Source organism: Emys orbicularis, chromosome 5 (assembly GCF_028017835.1).
Source record: "Emys orbicularis isolate rEmyOrb1 chromosome 5, rEmyOrb1.hap1, whole genome shotgun sequence".
Classification (NCBI taxonomy): Eukaryota; Metazoa; Chordata; order Testudines; family Emydidae; genus Emys; species Emys orbicularis.
Window position 1 is genome coordinate 99504296 of NC_088687.1, and position 27434 is coordinate 99531729.

At 43.3% G+C, this 27434-nt stretch overlaps 1 protein-coding gene across 1 annotated transcript in view; it reads right to left on the minus strand.

Moving 5' to 3' along the window:
* Positions 1–27434, minus strand: part of SLC30A9 (solute carrier family 30 member 9) — a 68033-nt gene that overhangs the window by 4921 nt on the left and 35678 nt on the right. Inside the window, exons 10-16 of the mRNA XM_065404873.1 lie at positions 24376–24431; positions 21814–21949; positions 21284–21323; positions 17803–17874; positions 17049–17156; positions 14106–14271; positions 1489–1618 (exon numbers count right to left, since the gene is read on the minus strand). Of these exons, the coding sequence (XP_065260945.1) occupies positions 1489–1618; positions 14106–14271; positions 17049–17156; positions 17803–17874; positions 21284–21323; positions 21814–21949; positions 24376–24431 (708 nt within the window). The remainder of the gene's footprint in view (positions 1–1488; positions 1619–14105; positions 14272–17048; positions 17157–17802; positions 17875–21283; positions 21324–21813; positions 21950–24375; positions 24432–27434) is intronic.

Sequence of the window (27434 nt, forward strand, 5' to 3'; positions counted from 1 at the left end):
CCATGTTGATTGACAATGATATTAGCCTCCTTTCATTCTTGATTAATTAAGTCCCATATCAGCTGTTCCATTATTTTGTTTGGGATCAATGTCAGATTGACAGGCCTATAATTAGCCTGGTTGTCCCATTTACCCCTTTTAAATATTGGCACATTTCTTCTAGAACTTCCACGGTGTTCCAAGACGTATTGAAAATTCATATTAATGGTCCCAGCAAGCGCCTCGGCCAGCACTTTTAAAACTCTTGGATGCAAGTTATCCGGACCTGCTGATTTAAAAATGTGTAACTTTAGTGGTAGCTGTATAATGTATCGCATCGCAGGTAGCAAAGTAAATGTAGTAATACCTAAAGATTCACTGTGCAGCCCGCAGGAAATACTCATCCTTGGCCCCCAGAAAGAGCCAAGTAAAACAGCTGTGAACTGAGGCTAGGAGAAGCCAACAGTGTACCAAACAGAAGGAAAGAGGTTAAGGAAAACAGGATGCAACGCTTTCTATAGAAGTACTAGGCAGACCTCTTCTATAGAGGGAGGAATTTTTCACCAAATAATAAAACCCAAGCTAACATATGCATAAGAACTATAGATGGTATCCCAGTACTAACATGAGTTTTTCTTGGCTATCTCATATCCAAGGACAGAGCTGGCTAGATGCTTCTTAACTTGTAATATCACAGCCATAGGCGATAAGGCTGCAGTATATTTAAGACACAAATATTGCATCACTAATATAGACCTAGCACAGTATAAGATCAACAGTACTCCTTGGATACAAAGCAAGACGACTATTTAAGTCAAGTTAAACGTTTCCTGCAATATCAATAAAAACATATGTTAGTCTCTAAAAATCAAGTGGAAGGAGAGAAATAATGTGCTCTACGATCATAAACCAGACTTGAAAGCATGCCACCTCTGGTTCTGATCTGAACCTGCTTCGTTTGCGAGACCTACAATTATCAGTTTTTGGATAAGAGATTTCCAGAGAAAATCCCAGTGTGTTGCAGAAGTGGTGTTGGCATTGTCACAGGGTGAGCTTGGCCTCGCTCCATCTCCCTGGTCTTCCTCTGAATCAGGGTAGTTCTTAGAAAAAGCATTTCAGAGTAAGGAGCTGGGAATCATACAGGAAAATCTAGACAGAACAACAACTTGTGAATGTTGGGCAATATCCTGGTTATTTAAAATTAGCCTTGTAATTTGACCTGGATAAGATTTTTTATTTTTTTTTACACTTCTTGTACTACGAAGGTTTTGTAGTGTTGCTATACACTACTGCTATTTCAGCCCAGAGGTGGAGGCTGATGGTATGATCTCTGTGTATACTTTGTATCAGTGTGTTAAATATGTAAGGCCATCTGGGATCCTTCAGGATGAGGAGCTATATAAATGCAAAACAATATACCCTATCTACTTGCAAATTTTTCTTTTAATATGCTTGATAATAGGAAAGAAAAAAATGCTGGAAGTAACAATATTGCTTTATTAAACATACTTGTAGCAGCTGTTCAATGTCTTGCTTTTCCAGGTAAGAACGAGTCACAACCCGTCCATCAAAGTCTACTTCTGCCTTGAATCTCACTTTGCTCAATCCCATGTCTGTGGCTTTAACATCATGAATTGCTCTGAAATAGATAATTTTTAGCAATGTGGAAAAATGTAAAGCAAAACAATTAGCTGATCTGAATTCTGGTATTCACTATAAATTGTCACAGTTCAAAGATTTTTTAATTATATAGGGGCACTGTTCCCTTTTGTCCCGCATTAGAGCCTCTGAATATTTTCAAATCAAACTCTCATTACTACATATTCCTATGTTTAGTACTGGTTTAAATACAGTTTAAATCTATCAAGTTTTACAAATATGACCGCTGAGCCTGCAACAGTGCATCAAGTCATTTGTGAGAGGGATAAAATGGCTGAGAACTGATTACAGGAGCATTAGAAACTGACCTGGTGGCTAGTTTATTTTTTCCCTTTGTGGTTAACAGATAACTGTAGAGACCAGAAAATTTCTTATCTGTAATTACCATTCTCTGATAAGTTAATAGATAACCACTCCTAGAGCTATGTTCAAAGTGAAAGCTCCAAGTTATCTACTACAGCAAGGGAGTTGTGTTTTTTACTTCTGGAGGGTTTCTGCACCACTGCATGCATGCAGAAACATGTCCCCCCATAGAGTCTCTTTGCTTTCCCGCAGAAAAATGGTTTTTGTGGGGAAGCAAAGAAAAGCTGCACCAGTGCTCATTCACTCCTCCCTGGAGGGGGGGAACAGGAGGTCTGGGGATGCCCGGCTGGATGGGGAGGACGACGACAATGGAGTTCCCCCTCCCCTGCATGGAGCAGCCGGGGCTGGGTCAGATCAACCCCCAGAAACGTCGGAGGGGTGGGGGTAGATGCATAGGGGTTGGGCGGACAGGGAGAGCAGCTCCCATACAGTGATCCTTCCCCCCACTTCCTGGCCCCATCACTCCTCACCTATGGGGGCAGTGGGTCACTGTACATGGAGCTGCTCACCCTGTCCGCCCAACCCCCATGCATCTGGACACGCATCCCCGCACTCAGAACCTCCCCACCCCAACCCCACCACATTGGAAGCCCCTTGCATCCAGAACCCCTCCATCAAGCCCCCCCCAACCCCTCCCAAGCTTTACCCCCTGCATTGGGAGCCCCCACACCACTGAGCCCCAACCAACTGCACACTGCCCCTCACCTCACCCCCCCACTGAGCCCTAATCACTTTCATTTGGACTCCCCTGCAGATCCAATTCCCCCCTGCACCCAGAATACCCCCAATGAGCCCCCCTATGGATCCAGATTCCTCCCCACCCCCAACCCCACTGAGCTGCCCACACCCAGATTGCGCCACACAGAACCCTGGTACTCTTGAGGGAATTCTGCACCAAAAATTAAAAATTCTGTGCCAAAAAATTAAAAATTCTGCAAATTTTATTTGTCAAAATAACACCGTAACACAACATTATAATTACACCATTTTCAATTATTTTGGTAATTTATTTCAAAATACTTGTCAGCAAATAATTGAAAATGGTGTGATTATATTGTGTTATTTTGACAAATAAAATATGCAGAATTTTAAAATATTGTGTGTAGAATTTTTAATTTTTTGACGCAGTATTCCTTCAGGAGTAGTGTTTGCTCATGTCCTGGAACTTAAGTGATCCTAGTGGCTCAATCACCAGTTCCTTTAGAGCAAGTTAGAAACTCATACATGCACGTATTTTAAAAATATGACAAACTGGTTGGGGGAAGAAAAAATGGTTACTCACCTTCTCATAACTGTTGTTCTTCGAGATGTGTTATTCACGTCCATTCCAATCAGGTGTCTGCACGTGCACAATGGCTGGAAGATTTTTCCCTTAGCAGCATCCGTCGGGTCGGCCTGGGTGCTCCCTGGAGTCACGCCTTTATGGCACCTAACATATAGCCCTGTCGACCCGCCACCCCTTCAGTTCCTTCTTAACAGCTACTCCGACAGAGGGGTAGGAGGATGGATATTGGAATGGAGATGAACAACACACCTCGAAGAACAACAGTTACGAGAAGGTGAGGAACCGTTTTTTCTTTGAGTGCTTGTTCATGTCAATTCTAATCAGGTGACTCCCAAGCAAAATTAGGAGGTGGGGTCGGAGTTGTCCACTGACTGGAGTACTGCTCTACCAAAGCCGCATCATCTCTGGCCTGCCTAGTAATTGCATAGTGTGTGGCGAAAGTGTGTACTGATGACCACGTCGCCGCCCTGCAGATTTCCTGGGTGGGGACTTGAGCCAGGAAAGCTGTTGATGAAGCTTGCGCCCTTGTAGAGTGCGCCGTTATCGGGGGCGCTGTAATTCCTGCTAGATTGTAGCACTCGGTAATGCAGGCCACAATCCATGATGAAATGCACTGTGTCAAAACAGGCTGGCCCTTCATCCTATCCGCTACTGCGACAAAGAGCTGTACCGACTTCCTGAATGGTTTTGTCCTCTCGATGTAACAGGCCAGCGCTCCGCGGACATCAAGAGTGTGTAGCCGCTGCTCCCTGCTACTCACATGAGGCTTGGGGTAGAAAACCGGGAGGAAAATGTCCTGGTTGATGTGGAACTGCGATACCACCTTCGGGAGGAAGGCCGGATAGGGCCTAAGCTGAACCTTGTCCTTAAAAAGCCATGATGTAGGGCGACTTGGACATTAGAGCCCTAAGCTCAGACACCCTCCAGGCTGAAGTTATCACCACCAGGAACGCAACATTGTAGGAAAGGTAGAGCAGGGAGCATGTTGCTAGAAGCACAAAGGGGTGCCCCATGAGCCTAGAGAGGACCAAGTTAAGGTCCCAAACAGGAACCAGTTGGCGGATGTGCGGGTACAACCTGTCGAGGCCCTTCAGGAAGCGACCAACCAGGGAGTTAGCGAAAACCGATCGGCCCTGTACCCCCGGATGGAAAGCCGAGATGGCAGCCAGATGTACTCTTATAGAAGACAAAGAGAGACCTTCCTGCTTTAGGTGGAAAAGGTAATCCAAGATCTGGGGCACTGAGGCCAGCACCGGGGGAAAGTCGCGCTGAGCTGACCAGATTGAAAAATCTCTTCCACTTGGCCAGGTACGTGGCCCTAGTGGAGGGTTTCCTACTGCCCAAGACAATCTGTCTGATTTGTTCTGAACGGGAGAGCTCGAACAGATTCAGTCATGGAGCCTCCATGCTGTGAGATGCAGCGACTGGAGGTTCGGGTGCTGGAGTCGTGATCCTGTGTGAGAAGGTCCGGGAAGAGCGGCAAGGTAATCAGGGCTCCCACGGACATGTCTAGGACAGACGTGTACCAATGCTGGCCGGGCCAGGCTGGTGCTATGAGAATGACCCGAGCCCGGTCTCTGCGGATCTTGAGCAGGACCTTGTGGACGAGCGATATGGGTGGGAAGGTGTACAGAAGCGGTCCCCCCCAGTGGAGGAGGAATGCGTCCGCTGTGGAGCCCGGACTGTGATTCTGGAAGGAGCAGAACTGCTGACACTTCCTGTTATGTCGCATGGCGAAGAGGTCGACCGGGGACAACCCCACGTCTGGAAGAGCGTAGCTGTGACGTCTGGGCGAAGGGACCACTCGTGCCTGTGAAAAGTCCTGCTGAGGCGGTCCGCCAGCTCGTTCTGGAACCCTGGAAGGTACGATGCCTGCAGATCGACTAAGTGCTCTATACAAAAGTCCCATAACCTGAGGGCTTCCTGGCACAGGGGAGAGGAGCGTGCACCCCCCTGTTGGTTGATATAGAACATCGCGGTCATATTGTCCATCATGACCGATATGCGTCGACCTGCTAGATATGGGCAGAATGACTGACATGCTAGGCGCACCGCCCTGAGCTCCCTGACATTAATATGAAGACGGCGATCTGTCTGTGACCAGAGGCCCTGAGTCCTGTGGTCCCCCAGATAAGCTCCCCACCCCAAATCTGAAGCATCCGTCACTAGCGTTGTGGGGCAGCAAAGGGGACTCCTGAGCACACCTGCTGAGCATCCGTCCACCACAGGAGCGAGTTAAGGATAGGGCGAGGCAGGGTCACGATCCTGTCCACGCTGTCCCTGGCAGGTCTGTACACTGATGCAAGCCACAACTGAAGCGGTCGAAGCCTGAGTCTGGCGTGCCGAAGCATGCACATACAGTCTGCCATGTGGCCAAGAAGAATGAGACAATTTCTCGCAGTGGTGGTGGGGAACTTCCTGAGTCCCTGGATCATGGCGTCAAGGGCCTGGAATCTCGCCCGCGGGAGGAATGCTCTGGCTTGGGTTGAGTCCAGAACCACCCCTATGAACTCTATCCTCTGATGGGGGACAGAGTCGATTTCGCCTCGTTCAGTAGCAGGCCCAGATTCTCGAAGGTGTCTCTGATGAATGCCACCTGAGCTTCCACTTGAGCCCTGGATCGGCCTTTGACCAGCCAATCGTCGAGGTATGGGAACACCTGTACCTGGTGTCTCCGCAGAAAGGTGGCGACGGACTGCCATGCACTTGGTGAAGACTCGAGAAGACTTGGGAACCTTCTCTCTCCCGTTGGTTAATCGCATCGATGACCAGCGAGTCCGGAGGCAGATGGGAGTAGAGATGCTCAAAGCCTCTGGAGGGGACAAAATACCGCCGCTCATTATGTTTGGCAGTGGGTGGCAGGGATGCCGGTGTCTGCCATAAGGTCTTCATGGTGTCCACCACCGTCTTTATGAGGAGTAACACTACCCGTGCAGGCCCCAAGGGTGCTAGGATGTCCACCATGGGATCCGTGTCCTCTATGACCTCCTCGGCTTTGATGCCCAGATCTTGGGCAGCCCTGCGTAGCAACTGCTGTAGGACTCTGTTATGCTCTAATGCAGGAGCTACGGTCATCCCTGCCAACGCTTCGTCCGGCGACGAGGAGGAGGAAGAATGTGCCGGTAGTGAAGCTCCCTGTCTGCCCCGGACGGGTCACGTGACTCCAGGGGCAGCGTTGGAGGTGGTGCCGCCAATGACAGTGCCGGGACCATAGGCGTTGTACCCAATGTCGGCGTCAGCATCAGTCTCTCTGGAGGTAGCTGCATCGACACGCTCACAGGAGCCGCCGGGCTCAGGGGGCCCGGTGCCGACATCAGCACCGGGGCCATAGGTGCCTGCATCGAGGTCGACATCGACAACGGTGCAGGCATGGGAGACGGGTGTGTCGACGTCATTAAGGCCGGTGCCGAAGTCAGAGCAGAGCATGGTGCTGGAGGCAAAGGTATCGGGACCGTAGGCACCGGGGGCGGATGCACAGCGGAAGGCGGCACAAAAGTGGCGGAGGCCACTGAAGACATCGCTAAGCGTGGACCCTGGGTTCCTCCCTGGCCCTGGTGATAAGACCAGGGAGACCAGAAGGGCCACTGAGGTGGGTTCTGCCACTGCGGAGACCACGCCTGCAGCTCCCTTCTGTCTCTGCCCGACCTCGCTCTACGGCTTCTGCTCCTACTCGAGCGATAGGAGTCCGTGGTCTTCAGACACTGAAGACCATGGAGGAGCCGATCCTCAGTGCCTCGAATGTCAAGAACTCGGGGAGCGGGAAGGCTCTCTGTCGGAGCATGTAGGTGGCGAAAGGGAGCGCCTCGACATCATAGCCGGCTTTCCCTTAGAATGCACCGGAGGACGGGGCTCCATCAGTGCTGAGGGTTCCTCCCTGGCAGGCGAGAACGGTGCCGTCAGGTGGAGGAGATCTCTAGCAGCTTCCAGTGTGGATGGGAGCTGAAGCTGCTGCATAGGCACCAGTGATCAAGGTGGGGGCGGACTCGACTGCCTCACCTGGACAGGAGTCAACATGGCCCCGGAAGGAGATGCCGAGGAGTGGCCCGCCTAGGGTCGCACTTCTTGATACTTAGCCGGAGGAGAATGGTCATCCGGCTTTTTCTTCTTTTGCGGCATCGGCGAGTGGGAGTGGTGCCTACTATCAGATGGGCCCCATGAAGAGCCATGGCGGTGCCAAGCGTCCCTGGAGGAGTCCTCCCTCGGCGCCGAAGTCGCCAGGGCACTCTGTGTCGAGGATGCCGCCGTAGGGGTCGGGTCTCTCGAGCCCGGGTCAGAGTGGGGGCGTAAGGCTGCCTCCAGGAGGATCACCTTCAGCTGCTGTTCCCTTTCTTTAAGTGTTCTCGGGCGGAACTCGCGGCAGATCTTACAACGATCTTTCTGATGGGTCTCCCCCAGGCACCGAAGACACGACGAGTGCGGGTCACTCTTCGGCATGTGCTTGGCGCAAGCCACGCAGTTCTTAAAGCCTGGGGACCGCGATATGCCACAGCGCTGCGTCCGGAGTGGGGGGAAACCCCCAACTACTAACTAGACTAACTATTAACTGGAGTACTACTAACAACTAACTAACTATATACATGGAATAGAGAAGAAAACTTGCTGAGCAAGAGCCAAGGGAAGTTCCAGCCACCGTCACTGGCGGTAAGAAGGAATTGAAGGGGTGGCGGGTTGGCAGGGCTCTATATTAGGCGCCTGCCATGAAGGCACGACTCCAGGGGGCGCCCACGCCAACCCGACGGATGCTGTTAAGGGAAAAATCTTTCAGCCATTGTGCACATGCGCGCACACACACCTGATTGGAATCAACATGAACAAGCACTTGAAGAAGAAGTAGTGATCTATGACAACTTAGGTCTTCAATGAACAGCAATTGCAGATAAGTCACCTCCTCTCCTTGACTGCTACCACTTGAAACATCTTCACTTTTGGAGAATAAAGGACAGATTCTCCCCTGTGCCAAGTTATATTTGATGCAGGAATAAGTGTCCCCCATCCATCAGGGACCTGCTTACTCGTAGATTTTCAAGCTCTCCCCCACCCCCAACATGCCTACTCTAATTTACCACAGGGGACTATGATCCCGGTAAGGCCATACACCAGATGAAAGTTGCTATTAGTTGAGCTCTGTCCTGTGCCCACATCAAGCAGACAGGCTACACAGCAAGGGTAGGAGGGAAATTTGTGAAGGAGAAGGCGCTACCGACTTTATGGCAGTTGAGAGGTCCCAGCTGGAGAAGTGCAACCATACTGCATTACCTTTGCTTCAGAAATGGAGCCAAGAATCTAAAGTTCCAGGGACACGAGGATCCAAATATTTAAAGATTTTATTATGTGGTATGCATTACTCCAGTGAAAGAAGTTGGTAGCTGAGCTCCGTATGCTCTACTCAAGGCATGCTCAAAACTAATTTTAGGAAGTTCCCATCTGAGCCTTTGTTAGGATCATAATACCAAGCTTGGTCTGCTTTCTTGATAGGAGCATTGACCCAAGCATACTGTGCACATTACAACTTGTCACAAGCTTATAACTCCATGGAAAAGTGTCCAAAACAACGTCTCTGTCTTTGTTTATACAGTGATGGAATTTTAGAATGGCACAGCCCATTTGGATGAACATGAGGTTTGGAACACGTGCACTTGTACTGACATATTAACAATGATCATAATGTACTTAGAGTCATGTAACTTCTGCGATAGACCTTACAACTCAGGCAGAAATCAGTGCTTTGCCTAATGACACAGCCCGCCCAGGAGCCCCAAAACATAAGAGAGAATGAGAGCCAGAACTGCAGTTCACATAGGTTGATTTTTGTTTGGTTTGTTATGTTTTTTGTTTTTAAAAATTATTTAAAATGTTTCGTCAGTTAAAAAAAAAAATATTTCAATAAGGTCAAATTGTCCCAAAGGAAATATTTAACTTAGATTTTCCTGACTGAAAATCGAAAATTTTGGCAAATTTAAACATTTTCCCAGGGAAAAAAAGAAGTTTTTTTACAATTAAAGTTATGTCAGAAAACAATTCACAGAAAGTTCCCAACAAGCTCTAAATATTTTACACTAATTATTTAGATCTCTCGCAAATTGGCCTTGAAACTACCAAAATCCCACTGGCAAAAGTTGTCAACAACTTTATAAGCAGTTATAAAAACAAGTCTCCCCTCACACCTGAATGCTGCCCCACTAGAAATAACTTTATTTAACAGGAAAGCTAATTTTAGAAGTGGCATACCTATGAGAAAACTGTGAAGGATGTGGGAGTTGATCTGTATTAATTTATTAATACTGAATGCGACTGGCATAGTTTACTGTACAGCTATATTAGAATGTTCATTGTGTGCTTCTGGGGGGGCTAGTTTAATAGCAAGCTTAACAGGAAAGCAACACAATGATTCCAGATAAAACACATCATGGTAAATAGATCAGGATTTACAAAACAATATCTGCACTATTAACTATGAAACTACTAATTCCAAGATCTTACCAAAGTTGCAGCTGTTTTGCTAAAGCTGAGTACTAATAGATCAAAAGGACACAAGCTGGAGCAGACAGGAGGATGTTGAATACCAGGGAATAAAGGTGATACAAACTCAAACTGGACATTTCATGAACAAATTGAATTGAAGAGAAATAATTTTTCAGCTGCGTATATACCAGTGCTGGGAGTCTGGGTAACAAGGAAGAAGAATTGGAAAGTTTCACTGATGAGAAGGAATTCGATAAAACTAGCTTTACTGAAACCTGGTGGGGCAATTCATTAACAGGAATGCTAAAATCACTGGTTATAACTTGTTCAGACGAGACAGAGTAGATAAAAGAGGCGTTTTGGGATGAGTACTCTACATTAGAGACACCATCACTGTATTATAGTTACCGATAACCCAAAAGTGCAGAATTTTGAATGCATATGGATCAACGTGCTAATTAAAGTCTGTGTCCCAGAATCAAAGTAGAGAACAGGATGAGTTATTCCTTAAACACTTGTTTAAGGTGTGGAAAGAAAAACTCTGTTATGGGAAATTTATTTGGAAGACGTATACTGGACAACTCATGCCTGTAGTACCAACATTAGAGTTTCTAAAAATGCCAGATAATTTTCTAACACAAAAGGTATTGTGCCCATGAGATAACTTTTTTGGACCTCACTGTGATGGATAAAAATTCATCACTGGACTGGAAGCTGGTGGTTGCCTAGAGACTGGTGAACATGACCTGATTACATTAAATATGGACAGAGAACAGTCCCAGCCAGAAATATATATATACTTAGTGTTTCAAAAGCGCTAATTTCCCAAAGATGAAGAAGATTATAAGCAAAACTGATGAGAACTTTTTAAAGAAGAGTTTATTATATGGCCAAAAAGCCATGATTCCACAATCAGGAAAGAGTCCACCTTTCGCTCAAGTCCATCTGGTTCAGTGGCAAAGTGAAGGACGCAATTAGAAATAAAAAACTCAATATATAACAAATGGCAAAGGGGGGAAAGAGACAGCAATCAATAGAAATCAGAAGTTATGAAGTGCAGAAAATTGATAAGGGAACCTGAAAACATCGGGGACAAACCCATGGTCGGCAGGGCTAAGGACAATGAGATTTTGAAGTATTAGGAACGTATTGATGGAGACGATAAAACTGTTGATGATACAGAAAAGGCAGAATTCAATAAATATTTTTGTTTTATATTTAGAAGAAAGCAAGTTATTGTACTCAAATCATGAGGATGTGAAAGTGCTTTCCAGGCAATTAGTAACAGAGAATTATGTTAGATAAAATCCATTAGTATAAACATTTATAAGTCAGCAGGCCCAAATGACTTGCATTCAAATTTCTCAAAAGAGTTGGCTGAAGAGATCTCTGGCCCGCTGATGTTAATTTATAATAAGACTTGGAATACCGGGCAAATTCCAGAAGACTAGAAAAGTACTAATGTTGTGTCAATATTCAAAAAGACAAATGGGGTAACACAACTATATGCTGATTTGTCTGACATTAATCCCAGGAAATATAATAAAAAAGATGATACAGGATTCTACTGATAAAGAATTAAAGGCTAAGAATATAATTAACACCAGTCAACGTGGTTTTATGAAAAATGAATCTTGTAAAAAAATACCTGATTTCATTCTCTGAGGAGATTAACAGTTTGGGTGATAAAGGTAACTGCACAGATGTACAATGCTTAGACTTTTATGAAGTGTTTGACTTAGTACCACATGACATTCTGATTAAATAAATAAGTGGTAAATAATGTTGAGGACAGGGCATTCATACAGAGTGATCTGGATTGCTTGGTCACCTGAGCCCATTCAAACAAAACACATTTTAATACAGCCCGCTGCAAAGCTATAAATCTAGGAACAAGTAACACAGACCATACCTACAGAATGGGGGTCTGTACCATGGAAAGCAGTGACTTTGAACATGACTTAGGGGTCATAGTGGACAAGCAACTCAACATGAGCTCTCAGTGTGATGCTGCGGCAAAAAGGGCTAATGCAATATTTGGATGTATAAACAGGGAGTAGCAAGTACCAGTAGGGAGGTGATTTTACCTCTGCCTATGACATTGGTGAGACTGATACTGGAATACTGCAGACAGTTGTGGTGTCAACATTTTAAAAAGGATGATGAGGGCCTCGAGTAGGTAGAGGATGCACAAAAACAATTTGAGGGCTGGAGAAAATACCTTACAGTGAGAGACTTAAAGAGCTCAACCAAGATGAAGATGGAGAGTTGGTAGCTTGATTACAGTGTATAAGCACCTTTACGGGGAGGAAAATACTGAGTACTAAAGGGCTCTTTAAACTAAAGCAAAAAAAACAATGGCTGGAAGCTGAAACCAGACAAATTCATATTAGAAATTAGGCACCTTTAAACAAACAAACAAAAACCAAAAAAACAGTGAGGGTAATTAACTACTGTACTAAGAGAAGGGGTAGATTCTCCATCTCTTGAAGTCTTCAAATTGAGACTGAATGCCTTTCTGGGAGATACATGTTAGTCAAATACATTATTTGGCTCACTGCAGGAGCCACTGGGTGAAAGTTAGTAGCCTGTGATAAATAAATAAAATAATAAATTAATGGAGATATCCTATCTCCTAGAACTGGACGGGACCTTGAAAGGTCCCCCATTGAGTCCAGCCCCCTGCCTTCACTAGCAGGACCAAGTACTGATTTTGCCCCAGATCCCTAAGTGGCCCCCTCAAGGATTGAACTCACAACCCTGGGTTTAGCAGGCCAATGCTCAAACCACTGAGCTATCCCTCCCCCCATATACAGGTAGTCAGACTAGATGATCTAATGGTCCCTTCTGGCATAGAACTCTGAGTAATTACAAGGGGGGAAAGGAGGAGGAGGAGGAAAAGAGAGAGAGAGAGAGAGAGGTGAGGCAGTTGCCAGTGAGCTGTTTGCAGAAGAATAAGCTAACAGAGACACAGACTGGCCCTGTGAAGGGTGCCTGAAGCAGTCGAGCCCTCCTAAGCTTCCGGGGGATAGTAAGTCTTGGGGAAGAAAGATATAGGTGTGGACCGTTTATTGTGTTAAAATCCTTTTTCTCCTATGCTTTGCGGTGTTCTTACGGATAAGATTAAACAATACTTTGTTTTAAGAAACCTCTCTTTTCATCATATTAACCACTAGCTACAGCTCCCAAAGGTAAGACTTAGAGGTGCTGAGCCCTGTGAGACCTGCTGAGAAATCACAATTGGCTCACAGAGACCCAGTCTAAGAGTGGGGGAAATTGCAGGATTCCATCTCAGGACAGGTAAAGCCAAGAGGTTTAATATTTAATGTGGGGAGGGTACACTCAGAGACCAGAAAGGGGTCAAAGTGCTGCTAGCTCTCTAACTGCCACACAACTGATTTTTAACTGTACTGTTAAAACATCCTCCACCACTCATATTAATGTGTGGTTAACAAATGTTTTACAGAGTTAGTACCTGACGTTTGAATTTTCAGACAGGACCTTAGACAGGGGGAGATGTGTTGTAAGTAGGGTTCCCAGATCTCTCTGACAGAGGTTTTCAACCTGTGGTCTGCACACTCCTGGGGGTCCACAGACTATGATTAAGATTTCCAATGGGGTCTTTTTAGGGAAATTTTTTAGGGGTCCACAAATGAAAAAAGGTTGAAAACCACTGCTCTGTGGTTACAGCAACCTTCACAGGGCATATTATTCAAATTTGTTGTTTGCAACCCAAATGATACAGCACTGTACGACAGGAATACTTGAAATTGAAACTGACTCATCTATTTTTGTTGACCAAAACTGACAGTAATACATAAAGATGAACACCATAAATATTCCAGCTACTGATACACAGAGAAAAAATAGCCATGGGTAAAGGATATTGAAAGCAAGGGTCAGCTTCTATTTTATTAAAAATTAAAGGGATTAAAGTACCAGAATTTTAAGATAGATACTGAAAGAGCAAGGAAATATGACTTTACAGTACGTGACTAATTTTATTTGTGTCCCTTTCCCTCAAAATTCTTGTGCCAACTGCTGTAGTTAATAGTATAGTGCACCACAAAACACATTTGAAGGTTTTATTTCAGCTAAGCTTGAATTCTCCTGTTTGTCAATTCAGTCAATAAAATTTTTAGCACAGGAAACCAAACCAAGTTTCTGTCAAAACCCTGATCCTGCCATATTCAGGCTGAAAAATCAATGCAAGAGAGGTATCTCTGCTCCTTTGTTTCCAATTACTTAATTTGGCTTAAAATGCCCTTGAACTATTTTCCCTCGGACAAATACTAGTTTCCTGCTTTTTTGATCTGCTTGATAAGAAACTTTTATATCATGAAGATCCTCATCTTACCTAACGACAGGGTCACTCTCCAGTAACTCAGTAAGTCGCTGTAATTGCTCAGGATTAATGGATCGTCCCAGCAATGCTTCTGTGTTGGTGTAGATGAGAAAAGCTGATACAGCTCCCAACAAAGTTCCCACACCTAGAGATCCCAGGCTGTCATAGTAAGGGTTGCCTACACACAGACAAAAGTTGAAATTAATTTAACAGAATACTTCTAAAAGTGTAAAAACAAAACCTTTGTAATACTGAAAAGCAGACAATACGTTATCTCTACACAGGAATTACTGTTTCTTTAGAGTATGTATTGGGAACCCTGTCTTTATTTCTGGTTAAGAAAATAAAACTGAATAAAGAAAATAGAAGATTTAAAGTAAAATGTTTCCTTTCCCAGGTCCTGGAAGCCCCATGCCCCACCCCTCCCTCCCTTATGACTTATGAATTTGTAGACTATTTTGTTAGGCGCTCAGATTCCCGGGCATGGGCATCATGCAAGTAAAAATACCATCAGCATAACCAAAATCTTGACACACTTTCTGTGCTATGTGACGAGTAAAGCCTTCAAAAGAACAAATATCAAGTTAGCAGTAAGATCCATCAGTTTGATGGAGAAGAGGGAGAAAAACATTACTCAATCTTTTTATAAAAACAGGAATCTCTCTTATTTGCCTTAAAACATGCAAGTAATACTATAAAACAGGACAGTAGCAGAAATCCATCCTGGAATGCATTACAGTACTTACATAATGGGCACGTTATACATTTATTTATATTCATTTTTCTGTCTGCAACATTATATTTAGGATACGATGTAAAAATATGCAAAGTATCACAAAACATTTTATAGAGGAGTCAAAGATGAAGTAAAGCAAATAAAGCTGTGAGGCAAGTAATTAGTGAAGACCTATAAAGAAAGGTGCCATGTTTATCCAGTTCTTACTAGGTCAATTCCAAAAAACCAACACCCTTTAACGGGCAAATAACCCTCATCTCACAGTTATCAAGTCTCTCTGATTCTTGCATGGTGGGGAAGCAAGAGCTACAATGCAGAGAATGCACACACTCCTTAACACAGCTTCGTTCTGCAGCCCTTATGTGGGGCCACAAAATCTGTTAAACAGATCATTCTGTTTTCCTCACCTACTTTGGCAGATGGGGAGTATTTGGGCTACCATATATCTTTGGGGCTAAAGTCATAACTTCAAAGCTACATCCTGGGGGACGGGAATAGGATTTCCTCCCTAAACCTTCCCTTCATGCAGAGTAAAACAGTGCACAGCCCAGTAACAAGGTTGTGCGCGGCTTCCCAGGATATGAGTTTATGTAACCAGACTAGAGAGAAAGTGATTTACATATTTGACTATGATAGATTCTCTTTTCATAAAAAGATTCAACTACAACTTGGGTTAACTTGAATCCAGTTCAAAGGAAATGACCCGTCATACAAACTTTAAAGTCTGCAAGTGGTCCACTGGCTTCAATGCAACTACTGGAGTGAGTAAGAGAGTGAATGACTCAAGCCCTCATGTCTTCAGAATAGGAAGGCCAATCCATATGATCCCTTCAATAGCATTATTAGAATTGTTTCAAGCTATAATCTCAACAATAACAGGGGTTTGAAAAAAGGCATTCAAATATCTCCTAATTTCAAGTATCTTCAACTCAATATACTTGAAATCAGATTAGAGAGTAATATACAACTGTGGAAGCTCACCACAGTAAAAGCTTCCTCCAAAAGATCTGCAAAGGGGCAGAGAGATTTTCATTAAAATATACTGCTAGAAAATCACTCATATTCATCAGTTTTGACAGATTTTAATGCAAGCTTTTTTAAAGCAATATGAAATGTAATTGAATGTCAAAGAGACAAACAGCATTATTGCAGGATGTATGCATGCAGAGTGGTGCCACCAAGATTATAAACTGAAGCTTACATAGTGCTATCATTAAGGCTACAATTAAGTCACGGGGGTGGCAGAAGTCACGGAATCCGTGACTTCTGCAACTTCCGTGACACTGGAGGCCCCCCACAGCTGACCAGCCGCCCTGTAGTGTGAAAAACTGCTGACTGAATGTGCTACTTAGGGTGTACTGAGCATGCTCACATGAACTAAAAATGCTCAGTAACATCTACTGAAGCCAGCAGTGGGGGACCCCTGTAGCAGCCTAGCCTCTGCAGGCGATCCCCACAACTGACCGGCCGACGGCAGGGACCCCTGTGTGCCCCAGCTGCCACTGCTGGTAAGGCCCCCCACCCTGCAGCTGCTCTGCCACCGCAAGCAGCCGGTCCCCTCCCCCCCCGCCACAGGCAGAAGGATCCCAGAGCTGCTCAGCGGCCGCGAGCAGCTGCCCTCCCCACAGCTCCCAGGCGCCTCTGGCCATGGCAGAGGGACCCTGGAACTGCTCAGCGGCTGCTGGAAGGGGTCCCCCCCAACTCTCCTCCCCCCCCCCCCCCCCGCTCCAGCTCCACAGGCAATGGGGACCCTGCAGCTCCCAGCTGCTGCTGGTGGGGGAGGGACAGGGTGCTGGACCCTCCTCCTTCCCCATTTTGTCAGGAATGTATTTAGTAAAAGTCATAGTCACAGGCAAGAAACCAAAAAAACACAGAAGCTGTGACCTGTCCCTGACTTTTACTAAAAATATCCATGACAAAAATCGAAGCCTTAGTTATCAAACACCAGTCAGATATCATACAATAGTGTAGTTTATAAATAACTAATCAATGGATTAAAAAATTTAAAATGGTTGACGTCAAAAGTGAAATTTTTCTTTTCTTATCAACTGACTTTGTAGAATTGGGAGATGAGGAGAGTCCCATAATCCAAAGGAAAAAGATTCATACATTTAAAGCAATTAACAAAAGGGAGTCAAAAGGTATAGTCATACCATGCATACAAAACACAAGGATATTCTCTCAAATCAAGTCAGCCTCATTTTAAGATGGAGTTTTACCTGTTAAAGAAGTCAGACCCATGCAAGTAGCAGCTAATGTCACACCCAAAACTGCTGCAGCATCCTCCAACAACACCACATTTGTACTGGGATCACGACTCAGCCTGACTGAATATTTAATAAAAATTACACTAATGTTGAAATCTTAGCTTTGTTACATCATTCACAGAGTTTTGTAAACAGTTCTAATTCTAATAATGTAAAAGATGATAAATGTATACATACATAAAAACCTATACTTTATAACTAAACTCTTCTGTAAGTGTTCATAAATACATATAACACAGTAAAAACAACAAGGAGTCCTTGTGGCACCTTAGAGACTAACAAATTTATTTGGGCATAAGCTTTCGTGGGCTAGAACCCACTTCATCAGATGCATGGAGTGAAAAATACAGGAGCAGGTATAAATACATGAAAGGATGGGGATGCAGACTAACACGGCTACCACTCTGAAGCATGTAACACAGTGTACACCAATTACAGAAACTTGTCCAGAAGATGTGTAAAACTAATGGGAAATTTATTCTGCGAAATGCAACAACTTTAGTACTCAAGTGTCTAAGTATTATTAAATAAGGCAATAGGTTTTCACCCAATTTGTAAAATATACTTGTTACTAGCATTCATAATCATAAGACTCATGTAAAACAAGAGAAACAGCTAATTATACTGTTCTTATTTGTATGCAAATTCAGGTAATAAATCCTCTTTTAAATAACGACACATACCATATTGATATAAAGAAACATACCATATTGATAAAATGACAGACCCTTTGCCCGGGAACTCCTTCGAATTTCATTTATAGCAACAAGAAGGGTAGCTGAAATAAAAGTAATATTGTTGCTGGAAATGGTTAAAGGCAAAGTGACCAACTTTCTACTATAGGAAGGGGGGGAGAAACTCTTGCTCATATCATAGCAAACTAATTACAGTGCTCCTACCAGCCATACCAGCAACAAATTTCTTTAGTAGATCAGACCCATAAAGTACAGGGATAAACAAGTTTTACACATACAGAGTACAATAACTTCTTCCTACAAATACAAAGAAAATTGTAATATTCTGAATTTCAAATGTGAGAAAGTATAAATATTTCAAGAATTCTAATCTTGTATCTACACAGCACATAATACCCCAAAACAATAGTTCTATTAAACAAAACATCAATATACTATTACATGTGATGGCCAAAAAACTTTCCTGGTGACAATCAGTATTGTGAGCAGTGGCAATTCATAAAGAGAAGCCCTACCCATGCACTCTTCTCTACATACAAGCCAACCCACTGATGAATACTACTGTGACATAATGGCAAAAGGCTTGCTACACACTCTTTCAGATTATGTGCCAGACATTCTTATATGTATTGTTCACATCCTATAAGATGAATATAGATCTAGAATACACACACACACACACACACACACACACCACGATTCATAGATTCTAGGACTAGAAGGGACCTCGAGAGGTCATCGAGTCCAGTCCCCTGCCCTCATGGCAAGACCAAATACTGTCTAGACCATCCCTGATAGATATTTATCTAACCTACTCTTAAATATCTCCAGAGATGGAGATTCCACAACCTCCCTAGGCAATTTATTCCAGTGTTTAACCACCCTGACAGTTAGGAACTTTTTCCTAATGTCGAACCTAAACCTCCCTTGCTGCAGTTTATGCCCATTGCTTCTTGTTCTATCCTTAGAGGCTAAGATGAACAAGTTTACTCCCTCCTCCTTATGACACCCTTTTAGATACCTGAAAACTGCTATCATGTCCCCTCTCAGTCTTCTCTCTTCCAAACTAAACAAACCCAATTCTTTCAGCCTTCCTTCATAGGTCATGTTCTCTAGACCTTTAATCATTCTTGTTGCTCTTCTCTGGACCCTCTCCAATTTCTCCACATCTTTCTTGAAATGCGGTGCCCAGAACTGGACACAATACTCCAGTTGAGGCCTAACCAGCGCAGAGTAGACCGGAAAAGACTCGTGCCTATGACTTCTCGTGTCTCGCTCACAACACACCTGTTAATGCATCCCAGTATCATGTTTGCTTTTTTTGCAACACTGTTGACTCATATTTACCTTGTGGTCCACTATAACCCCTAGATCCCTTTCTGCCGTACTCCTTCCTAGACAGTCTCTTCCCATTCTGTATGTGTGAAACTGATTGTTCCTTCCTAAGTGGAGCACTTTGCATTTGTCTTTATTAAACTTCATCCTGTTTACCTCAGACCATTTCTCCAATTTGTCCAGATCATTTTGAATTATGACCCTATCCTCCAAAGCAGTTGCAATCCCTCCCAGTTTGGTATCATCTGCAAACTTAATAAGTGTACTTTCTATGCCAATATCTAAGTCGTTGATGAAGATATTGAACAGAGCCGGTACCAAAACAGACCCCTGCGGAACCCCACTTGTTATACCTTTCCATCAGGATTGGGAACCATTAATAACTACCCTCTGAGTACGGTTATCCAGCCAGTTATGCACCCACCTTACAGTAGCCCCATGTAAGTTGTATTTGCCTAGTTTATTGATAAGAATATCATGCAAGACCGTATCAAATGCGTTACTAAAGTCGAGGTATACCACATCCACCGCTTCTCCCTCATCCACAAGACTCCTTATCCTATCAAAGAAAGCTATCAGATTGGTTTGACATGATTTGTTCTTTACAAATCCATGCTGGCTATTCCCTATCACTTTACCACCTTCCAAGTGTTTGCAGATGATTTCTTTAATTACTTGCTCCATTATCTTCCCTGGCACAGAAGTTAAACTAACTGGTCTGTAGTTGCCTGGGTTGTTTTTATTTCCCTTTTTATAGATGGGCACTATATTTGCCCTTTTCCAGTCTTCTGGAATCTCTGTCTCCCATGATTTTCCAAAGATAATAGCTCAAATACCTCATTAGCTCCTTGAGTATTCTAGGATGCATTTCATCAGGCCCTGGTGACTTGCAGGCATCTAACTTTTCTAAACGTGATTTTTAACTTGTTCTTTTTTTATTTTAGCTTCTAAACCTACCCCCTTCCCATTAGTATTCACTATGTTAGGCATTCCTTCAGACTTCTCGGTGAAGACCGAAACAAAGAAGTCATTAAGCATCTCTGCCATTTCCAAGTTTCCTGTTACTGTTTCTTCCTCCTCACTGAGCAGTGGGCCTACCCTGTCCTTGGTCTTCCTCTTGCTTCTAATGTATTGATAAAAAGTCTTCTTGTTTCCCTTTATTCCTGTAGCTAGTTTGAGCTCATTTTGTGCCTTTGCCTTTCTAATCTTGCCCCTGCATTCCTGTGTTGTTTGCCTATATTCATCCTTTGTAATTTGTCCTAGTTTCCATTTTTTATATGGCTCCTTTTTATTTTTTAGATCATGCAAGATCTCGTGGTTAAGCCAAGGTGATCTTTTGCCACATTTTCTATCTTTCCTACCCAGCAGAATAGCTTGCTTTTGGGCCCTTAATAATGTCCCTTTGAAAAATTGCCAACTCTCCTCAGTTGTTTTTCCCCTCAGCCTTGATTCCCATGGGACCTTACCTATCAGCTCTCTGAGCTTACTAAAATCCGCCTTCCTGAAATCCATTGTCTCTATTTTGCTGTACTCCCTTCTACCCTCCCTTAGAATTGTGAACTCTATGATTTCATGATCACTTTCACCCAAGCTGCCTTCCACTTTCAAATTCTCAACGAGTTCCTCCCTATTTGTTAAAATCAAACCTAGAACAGCTTCCCCCCAGTAGCTTTTTCAACCTTCTGAAATAAAAAGCTATCTGCAATGCAGTCCAAGAACTTATTGGATAGTCTGTGCCCCGCTGTGTTATTTTCCCAACATATATCTGGATAGTTGAAGTCCCCCATCACCACCAAATCTTGGGCTTTGGATGATTTTGTTAGTTGTTTAAAAAAAGCCTCATCCACCTCTTCCACTTGGTTAGGTGGCCTGTAGTAGACTCCTAGCATGACATCACCCTTGTTTTTTTTACCCCTTTTAGTCTAATATTAGTTTCCTTCCTTTGCCTGAAGCAGAAGATTAAATAGAACACACAAGTAAATTAAAAGCAATGAAAAAGTTTTCCTGGATATCAAACATCAATGCAATTGTGAATAACAGAGCTCAAAATTTTGCAGTTCTGTAAGCAAAAGCTTAATAAACTATCACCACAGATTGCTGAGCCTGCATTATCAGCTTAAGAATAAAGCAACACAAATATTTCATGATACTGCATACCTCCTTCAGACACCAGTGATCCTGCTAAGATACAATAAGCCTGTAAGTATAAAAAAAACCACTAGTATTTTATTCTGAATGTATACAGTTTCACATTTATATAGAACCTTTCATCCCAAAATCTCCATAAGAACTTTACATACAAGAATCACTTTACCTACAACTGTAATGCAGCCATCTCTAGGTGGCAGACAGAAGACTGAACCACCAACCAAATTATAATGCACTACCCAGTATAAGGAGAGAGAGGGAAAATTTTGGCTAAGGACACCAGGACAACCCCATATTCTTAAAAAACAGACTAAAGTATCAGTGTCAATGCAAAGCAGAGAGGAAATTGGTTTAAATAACCTCACGCAGATACACTGAGTTCCACCCTACATACTATCTCAGACGGCTTGGTTAACCCTACTAGGATTCAAACTTTTTGTTTCAGGGTGTCTAGGTATTTCAGACACTGAGGTTTCATTACATTAAACCATTCCCACCACCCATAGTTTAAAAACCCAATAGAAAAAGATTGGACTTACCCAAAGAAGAGATTCCATGGGCTGAGGATGAAGTAAACCTATGATTCCATGATACCAGGAAAGTCCTGCACCCATCATGAAAATGCCGACCCCACTAATTAGGGAGGCAATATAGCGCATATTTGTGAAGCCATACCTGTGTAAAAACAAGAAGTGGTTTAGGAAAAAATGCCCGCTTTAAAAATATATTCAGATGCTTGATGATAAATTATAAACTAGAGCTCCTGATAGCGAATTAAAACATAGTTGCTAAAATCAAATCTAATCCAAGAAAATACTGATGGAAAAGGACATCCAGTTTCTTAAAAATATATATAAAACAATGTAGATGTATTTAATTTAGATTTTTTCTAATCCCTTCTCCACACAGGCTATTTAGATTTAGTTGTATTACTTTAATATTATGTACCATGGCTATATTAATGAAATGAATTTTTTTTTATTCATTCAGGTATTTAATGAATGGGCTAATATATACACTGCCTTGCAATGCTGCTTCTAATTGAAATCTTCATGTGCAGTCAGTCTACAAATTTCATTTCCTTTAAATTAATAGCATAAAAATTAATAGTTCAGCTGACTGCAAATCCCCAATGTTTGCAGGTTTAAATATTTTTGGTAAAATTAAAATGGCATCTTAATAATACATCATTGTGTTAAATGCCACTCCTGATTAGCAGCATTGCAAAAGAGATGATGCTGCAGGTGAAGGGCATAATTTGAGGGAAAGGGGAAGACTGAGAAGGGAAGGAGACCCTGATAAAAAAAAGATCCTATTCTGAGAAGGCTGAATCTGGTAAACAAACATAAATCAGAAGCCTTAGGGCATGGCTACACTTGCAGATGTAGAGCGCTTTGAGTTAAAACAGCCTTCGTAAAGTGCAGTAGGGAAAGCGCTGCAATCTGTCCACACTGACAGCTGCAAGCGCACTGGCGTGGCCACATTAGCAGCTCTTGCAACGGCCACAGAGAGCAGTGCATTGTGATAGCTATCCCAGCATGCAAGTGGCTGCAACGCGCTTTTCAAATGGTGCTGTGGGGTGGAGTGTGACAGGGAGTGTGCTGTGTGTATGTGGGGGGAGAGAGTGGGTTTTTGGGGGGCTGAGAGCATGTCAGCATGCTGTCTTGTAAATTCAGACAGCAGCAGACCCCTCCCCCCCCCCCCCCCGCCTCTCTCTCTCTCACATACCATTCCACAGTAATGGCTGCTGTCAGAAACGGAGCTTTCAAAGGGCATATCCACATTCCTGCAGCGATTCCAAAACAATGACAAGAGCGGCCACTTGACTTACGGGGATTATGGGACGTTTCCAGAGGCTGATTAGAGTGCAGTAATGCAACACCTCATTCACACTGATGCCCAGGTGTTTCAGCCAAGGCGCACCAAGCTTTAATCTTCTCGCTGAGGTGGAGTACCAGGAGCGCTCTAGCCCTGGAGTCAGAGCGCTCTACGTGCCTTGCCAGTGTGGATGGGTAGTGAGCTAGGGCGCCCAAGGCTGCTTTAATGCGCTCTAACTCGCAAGTGTAGCCATGCCCTTAGTTGAAGCTACCTCAGATTCTTAATAGAAGAAAAGCTTGCCTGACTTTGTGAACCCAAATAAGACAGAACATTTTAACTACTATCCAGGAGGGTAACTAGATGGCCCTCAGAGGTGAAAAAACCTGAAATTTAGGTTGGAACCACAGTATATCAGAAAGACTACTTTAAAATTTACGAAGCAGTAAGAACATAACCTTAAATCCCTTATTAGTATAAAAATTAAAACTAGTGTGTTTATAGCAAGAACTTCTTGTTACCATCTCAACAAAGGGTTTCCTTCCTAAAAATAGTGTCTTTTGGGAAGAGGGAAAGGCAGTCTCACTACTATTGCCCAAATCCTGCCATCCATGCAGGAAAAAATCAGAAGTACACCTCTACCCTGATATAACGCGACCCAATATAACATGAATTCGGATATAATGTGGTAAAGCAGTGCTCCGGGGAGGCGGGGCTGCGCACTCCGGCAGTCAAAGCAAGTTCAATATAACACGGTTTCACCTATAACGCGGTAAGATTTTTTGGCTCCCGAGGACAGCGTTATATTGGGGTAGAGGTGTATGAACAGCATACTGTACAGCTATCTAGTGGAAAAGGTGGTAGGGCCCATAAAAATGTATCTTCCTAATAGCAATGAAAATGAAATACAAGTTTCGTAGCTTACAATGTCAAAACAACATGCCAGCTCATTACCATTTACAACTCTTGAAATTTGGTAGGAACCCACATTTTTCTTATTATTTCTACTGTAAAACTGGAAGTTACTCATTTCAGTTTAGAAAAAATGAAAACATTGGATATACACACAAGTACCACCATTTTACTTAAAATAATTCAAGTTGTCTGGATTAATATGGTGGAACAAAAAAGAAAAACTATGGTTCATCTCCTATTCAGAAACAACAGATCCTTTAAATAAAAACAGGGTTGCACACAAGAAATAAAAGATTTTAAGCCCATATATAATTATTGAAACGCAATTTATTTATTCCACAAGATAAATTCAATAAAGACAATGGCCTTACGGATGACTAGGGTCTGGTGTCCTTGCAGACTGACTGATGCCCAATGCTAGCAAAGCCTGCATAATGCAAAGGAAAAACACATCTGTAGGAAGTTTTAAAAACATTAAGACTAGTTCTAACTTGAAAGAATATGATTAAATAAAATTAGATCCAACTTGCTGTTTTCTTACATGTAGCATTAGAAACAAAAACACATTAGCTCAAATTATAGTAACTTCACACGAAACATCCACTCCCAGACAGGACAATGTCATCCAAAACTAACTCACCTAAATCTGGTTAGTTCTAGCTGCAAGAAGTTTAAAAGCAACAATTTAAACAGAAGTTAAGAACATGTTTAATATAATAGTATAAATATTTTTGTAGCATTCTCCACTTGGGTGTAATCAGGAAACAAAGGCTGTTTAATTTAAAAAAGAAAAATCTGTCCAAACAGAAGTTTATGCATAAACTATAGCAATTAGTATACTCATCTCCATTAGGTTTAAGGCAAACTAAAATTAAAATAGCTTACATTTACATTTCAACTTCCTAAGTATACATTTAGTTGCAACAAGTCACCAAATTGGAAAAAATAAAAATATACTGTGTGTGCCTACATCTTGAAAAAACTGACTGTCTGAGTTGATACGTTTCTGATCGTTAGTTTAGAATGGCTTCAATCTGATGGTGCAGTCTTTTATAAATCCAGGACCTGCTACTGCAAAGATTTAGGCATGTGCTTAACCTTAAGCACATGAGTAATCTTAGGCCTTGTCTACATTATGGGGATAAATCGACCTAAGTTACGAAACTCCAGCTACGTGAATAGCTTAGGTCGACTTACTGCCTGGAGGCATGGGCAACACACAGAGCCCTCTGCCCCCCCACCCAGGGGCCGCAGGGAAGTGGTGCCAGCCGCTTCTGCAGAGCGGCGCGGGGCCCCACGGCGGGCAATCCCGCAGCCCGGATCCAAAGCCCTGAGGGGCCGGATCCGGCCCGCAGGCCATAGTTTGCCCACCCCTGCACTAGCCACTCTCCCATCCAGATCCAGTAATAGAATCCAAGACACCAGATTCCCAACACTCCTCTGCTATCTAGCAACTAGCTAGGTAAGAAAGGCAAATTTGTCATACACCCATCTGGTGAATGATCCACATTGCGGATAACAGCCTTCTACTGCTATCAGTTACTCTTTTAGCAAGAGTGGTAGAGGTCTATGCAGTGGATCTGAGCATCCTGAATTCATAAATCCTGCTGATAATCCATGAAGGAGGTCAGTATTGTTCCACATGATACAATTCCTTTATTTCTGCTTGCTTTTAAAAAAACCTAGCAAATTACATTTGAAATATTACATTGAAAAGCATTAATGTTGCAAAGTCAGACAATTAAAAGATAGAAAATGCCAGAATTATGGTTACCCAGGTATCCTTGATTTGGCTCCCCTTAATATGTATGCATTATGATACAGCCTTCAATTACATTATCACATCCTTTGTTCTACTAATATTCATTGTACAAGATGGACAATGAGTGAGGCAAAAGGGTGCCTCTTGTGTTTAAGGCATTAAACTCAGCCACTAGAGAACCGGATTCTATTCCTGGCTCTTCCTATGTGATGCCGGACAAGACTTTTATAACACATACAAAGTGGCCAAATTAAGGTTGTATCTGCATCCTTAATTCTAGTATTTCCTAACTTTTGAGTGCTTAACGTTTCATCCTTAACATTCTTTTAACTTTTTTTAAAATGTAATTTTACTTTATTATTTAGACAACTAGGGGGAAGATGAACTTGAGACTTTCAGCAATAGATAGGCTGAAGAGCACAAGTTTGAGGTAGGCTGGGCATGTGATAAAAATGGGAGAATGACCAGCAAAGAAAGCATGGGAAGACAACGATAGCAACAAAGGACATGGAAGACTGACGATACTTCTCTGTTAAGAGAAGTATGAAGAGAAAAGAACTTGAACTCCAAGACCTACAAGCCCATGCCAGAAGGAGTGGCAAAGAACTGTGGGCACCTCTAACCCCATGTAAATGGGAAAAGGAGTCAAGAAGTGAAATGTGATGTGACTTAGACCAAAGGAAAAAAAAAAAAACAGGCTACGGTATGAGGAGGAAACTTCTTTGCCTTTCCCCATTAGTCAGGATCAGCAATGCTGACCTATAGAGCATTCTCTATAGGTTCTACCAAATTCATGGCTGTGAAAAATGTGCCACAGACTGTGAAATCTGATCTCCCCTGTGAAATCTGGCGCCCAGCCAGGGGCTTCTACTCTGTGCAGGGCTCCAGCTGCTAGTCCGGACTGGGGATCGGAAGGGATGAGACTTCCTCTCCCCCTGCAGGGGCTGCTCCCTGGGTGGGTCAGACCCACCTCCAGGAACCTTCCCTGGTTGCAGGAAGCTCCACAGCTCCAGCTGTCACCCCACCCACACGCGCAGCAGCTGCAGCTCCAGCTGTCAGTCCCACACTGGGGCAACAGCTTGCCAGGAAAGCCGGATATATGGTATAATCCACCCCCTCAATACCCTGCGACCCTCACTTCCATGCTGCTGCTGACATGGCGCTAACTTTAGAGCTGGGACCCAGCCAGTAGCCTTCCTCGCTGGCTGTCCAGCTCTGAAGACAGCACCCCTGCCAGCAGCAGGGGAGAATTAAGGGTGGCAATCCCAGACTCCCCTACAATAGCTTTGCGACCCCCTAACCCTGACCACCTTTTGGGTCAGGACCATCATGGCTACAACACCACGAAATTTCAGATTTAAACATCTGAAAACATGAAACTGACTAATTTTAAAACCCCAGCCTTGAAACTGACCAAAATGGACCATGAATTTGGTATGGCCCTAAGCCTGTGTGATTAGCAAAACACTTTTACAAACTAGCTGGCCAGGCCTGACTACTTCAGTTTGAAATCGGAGTTTTCCTTTTCCTAGGTCAGTGGCTCTCAACCTTTCCAGACTACTGTTATGTACCTCTTTCAGGAGTCTGATTTGTCTTGCATACCCCCAATGTACACCTAAGTTAAAAACTACTTGCTTACAAAATCAGACATAAAAATACAAAAAAAAG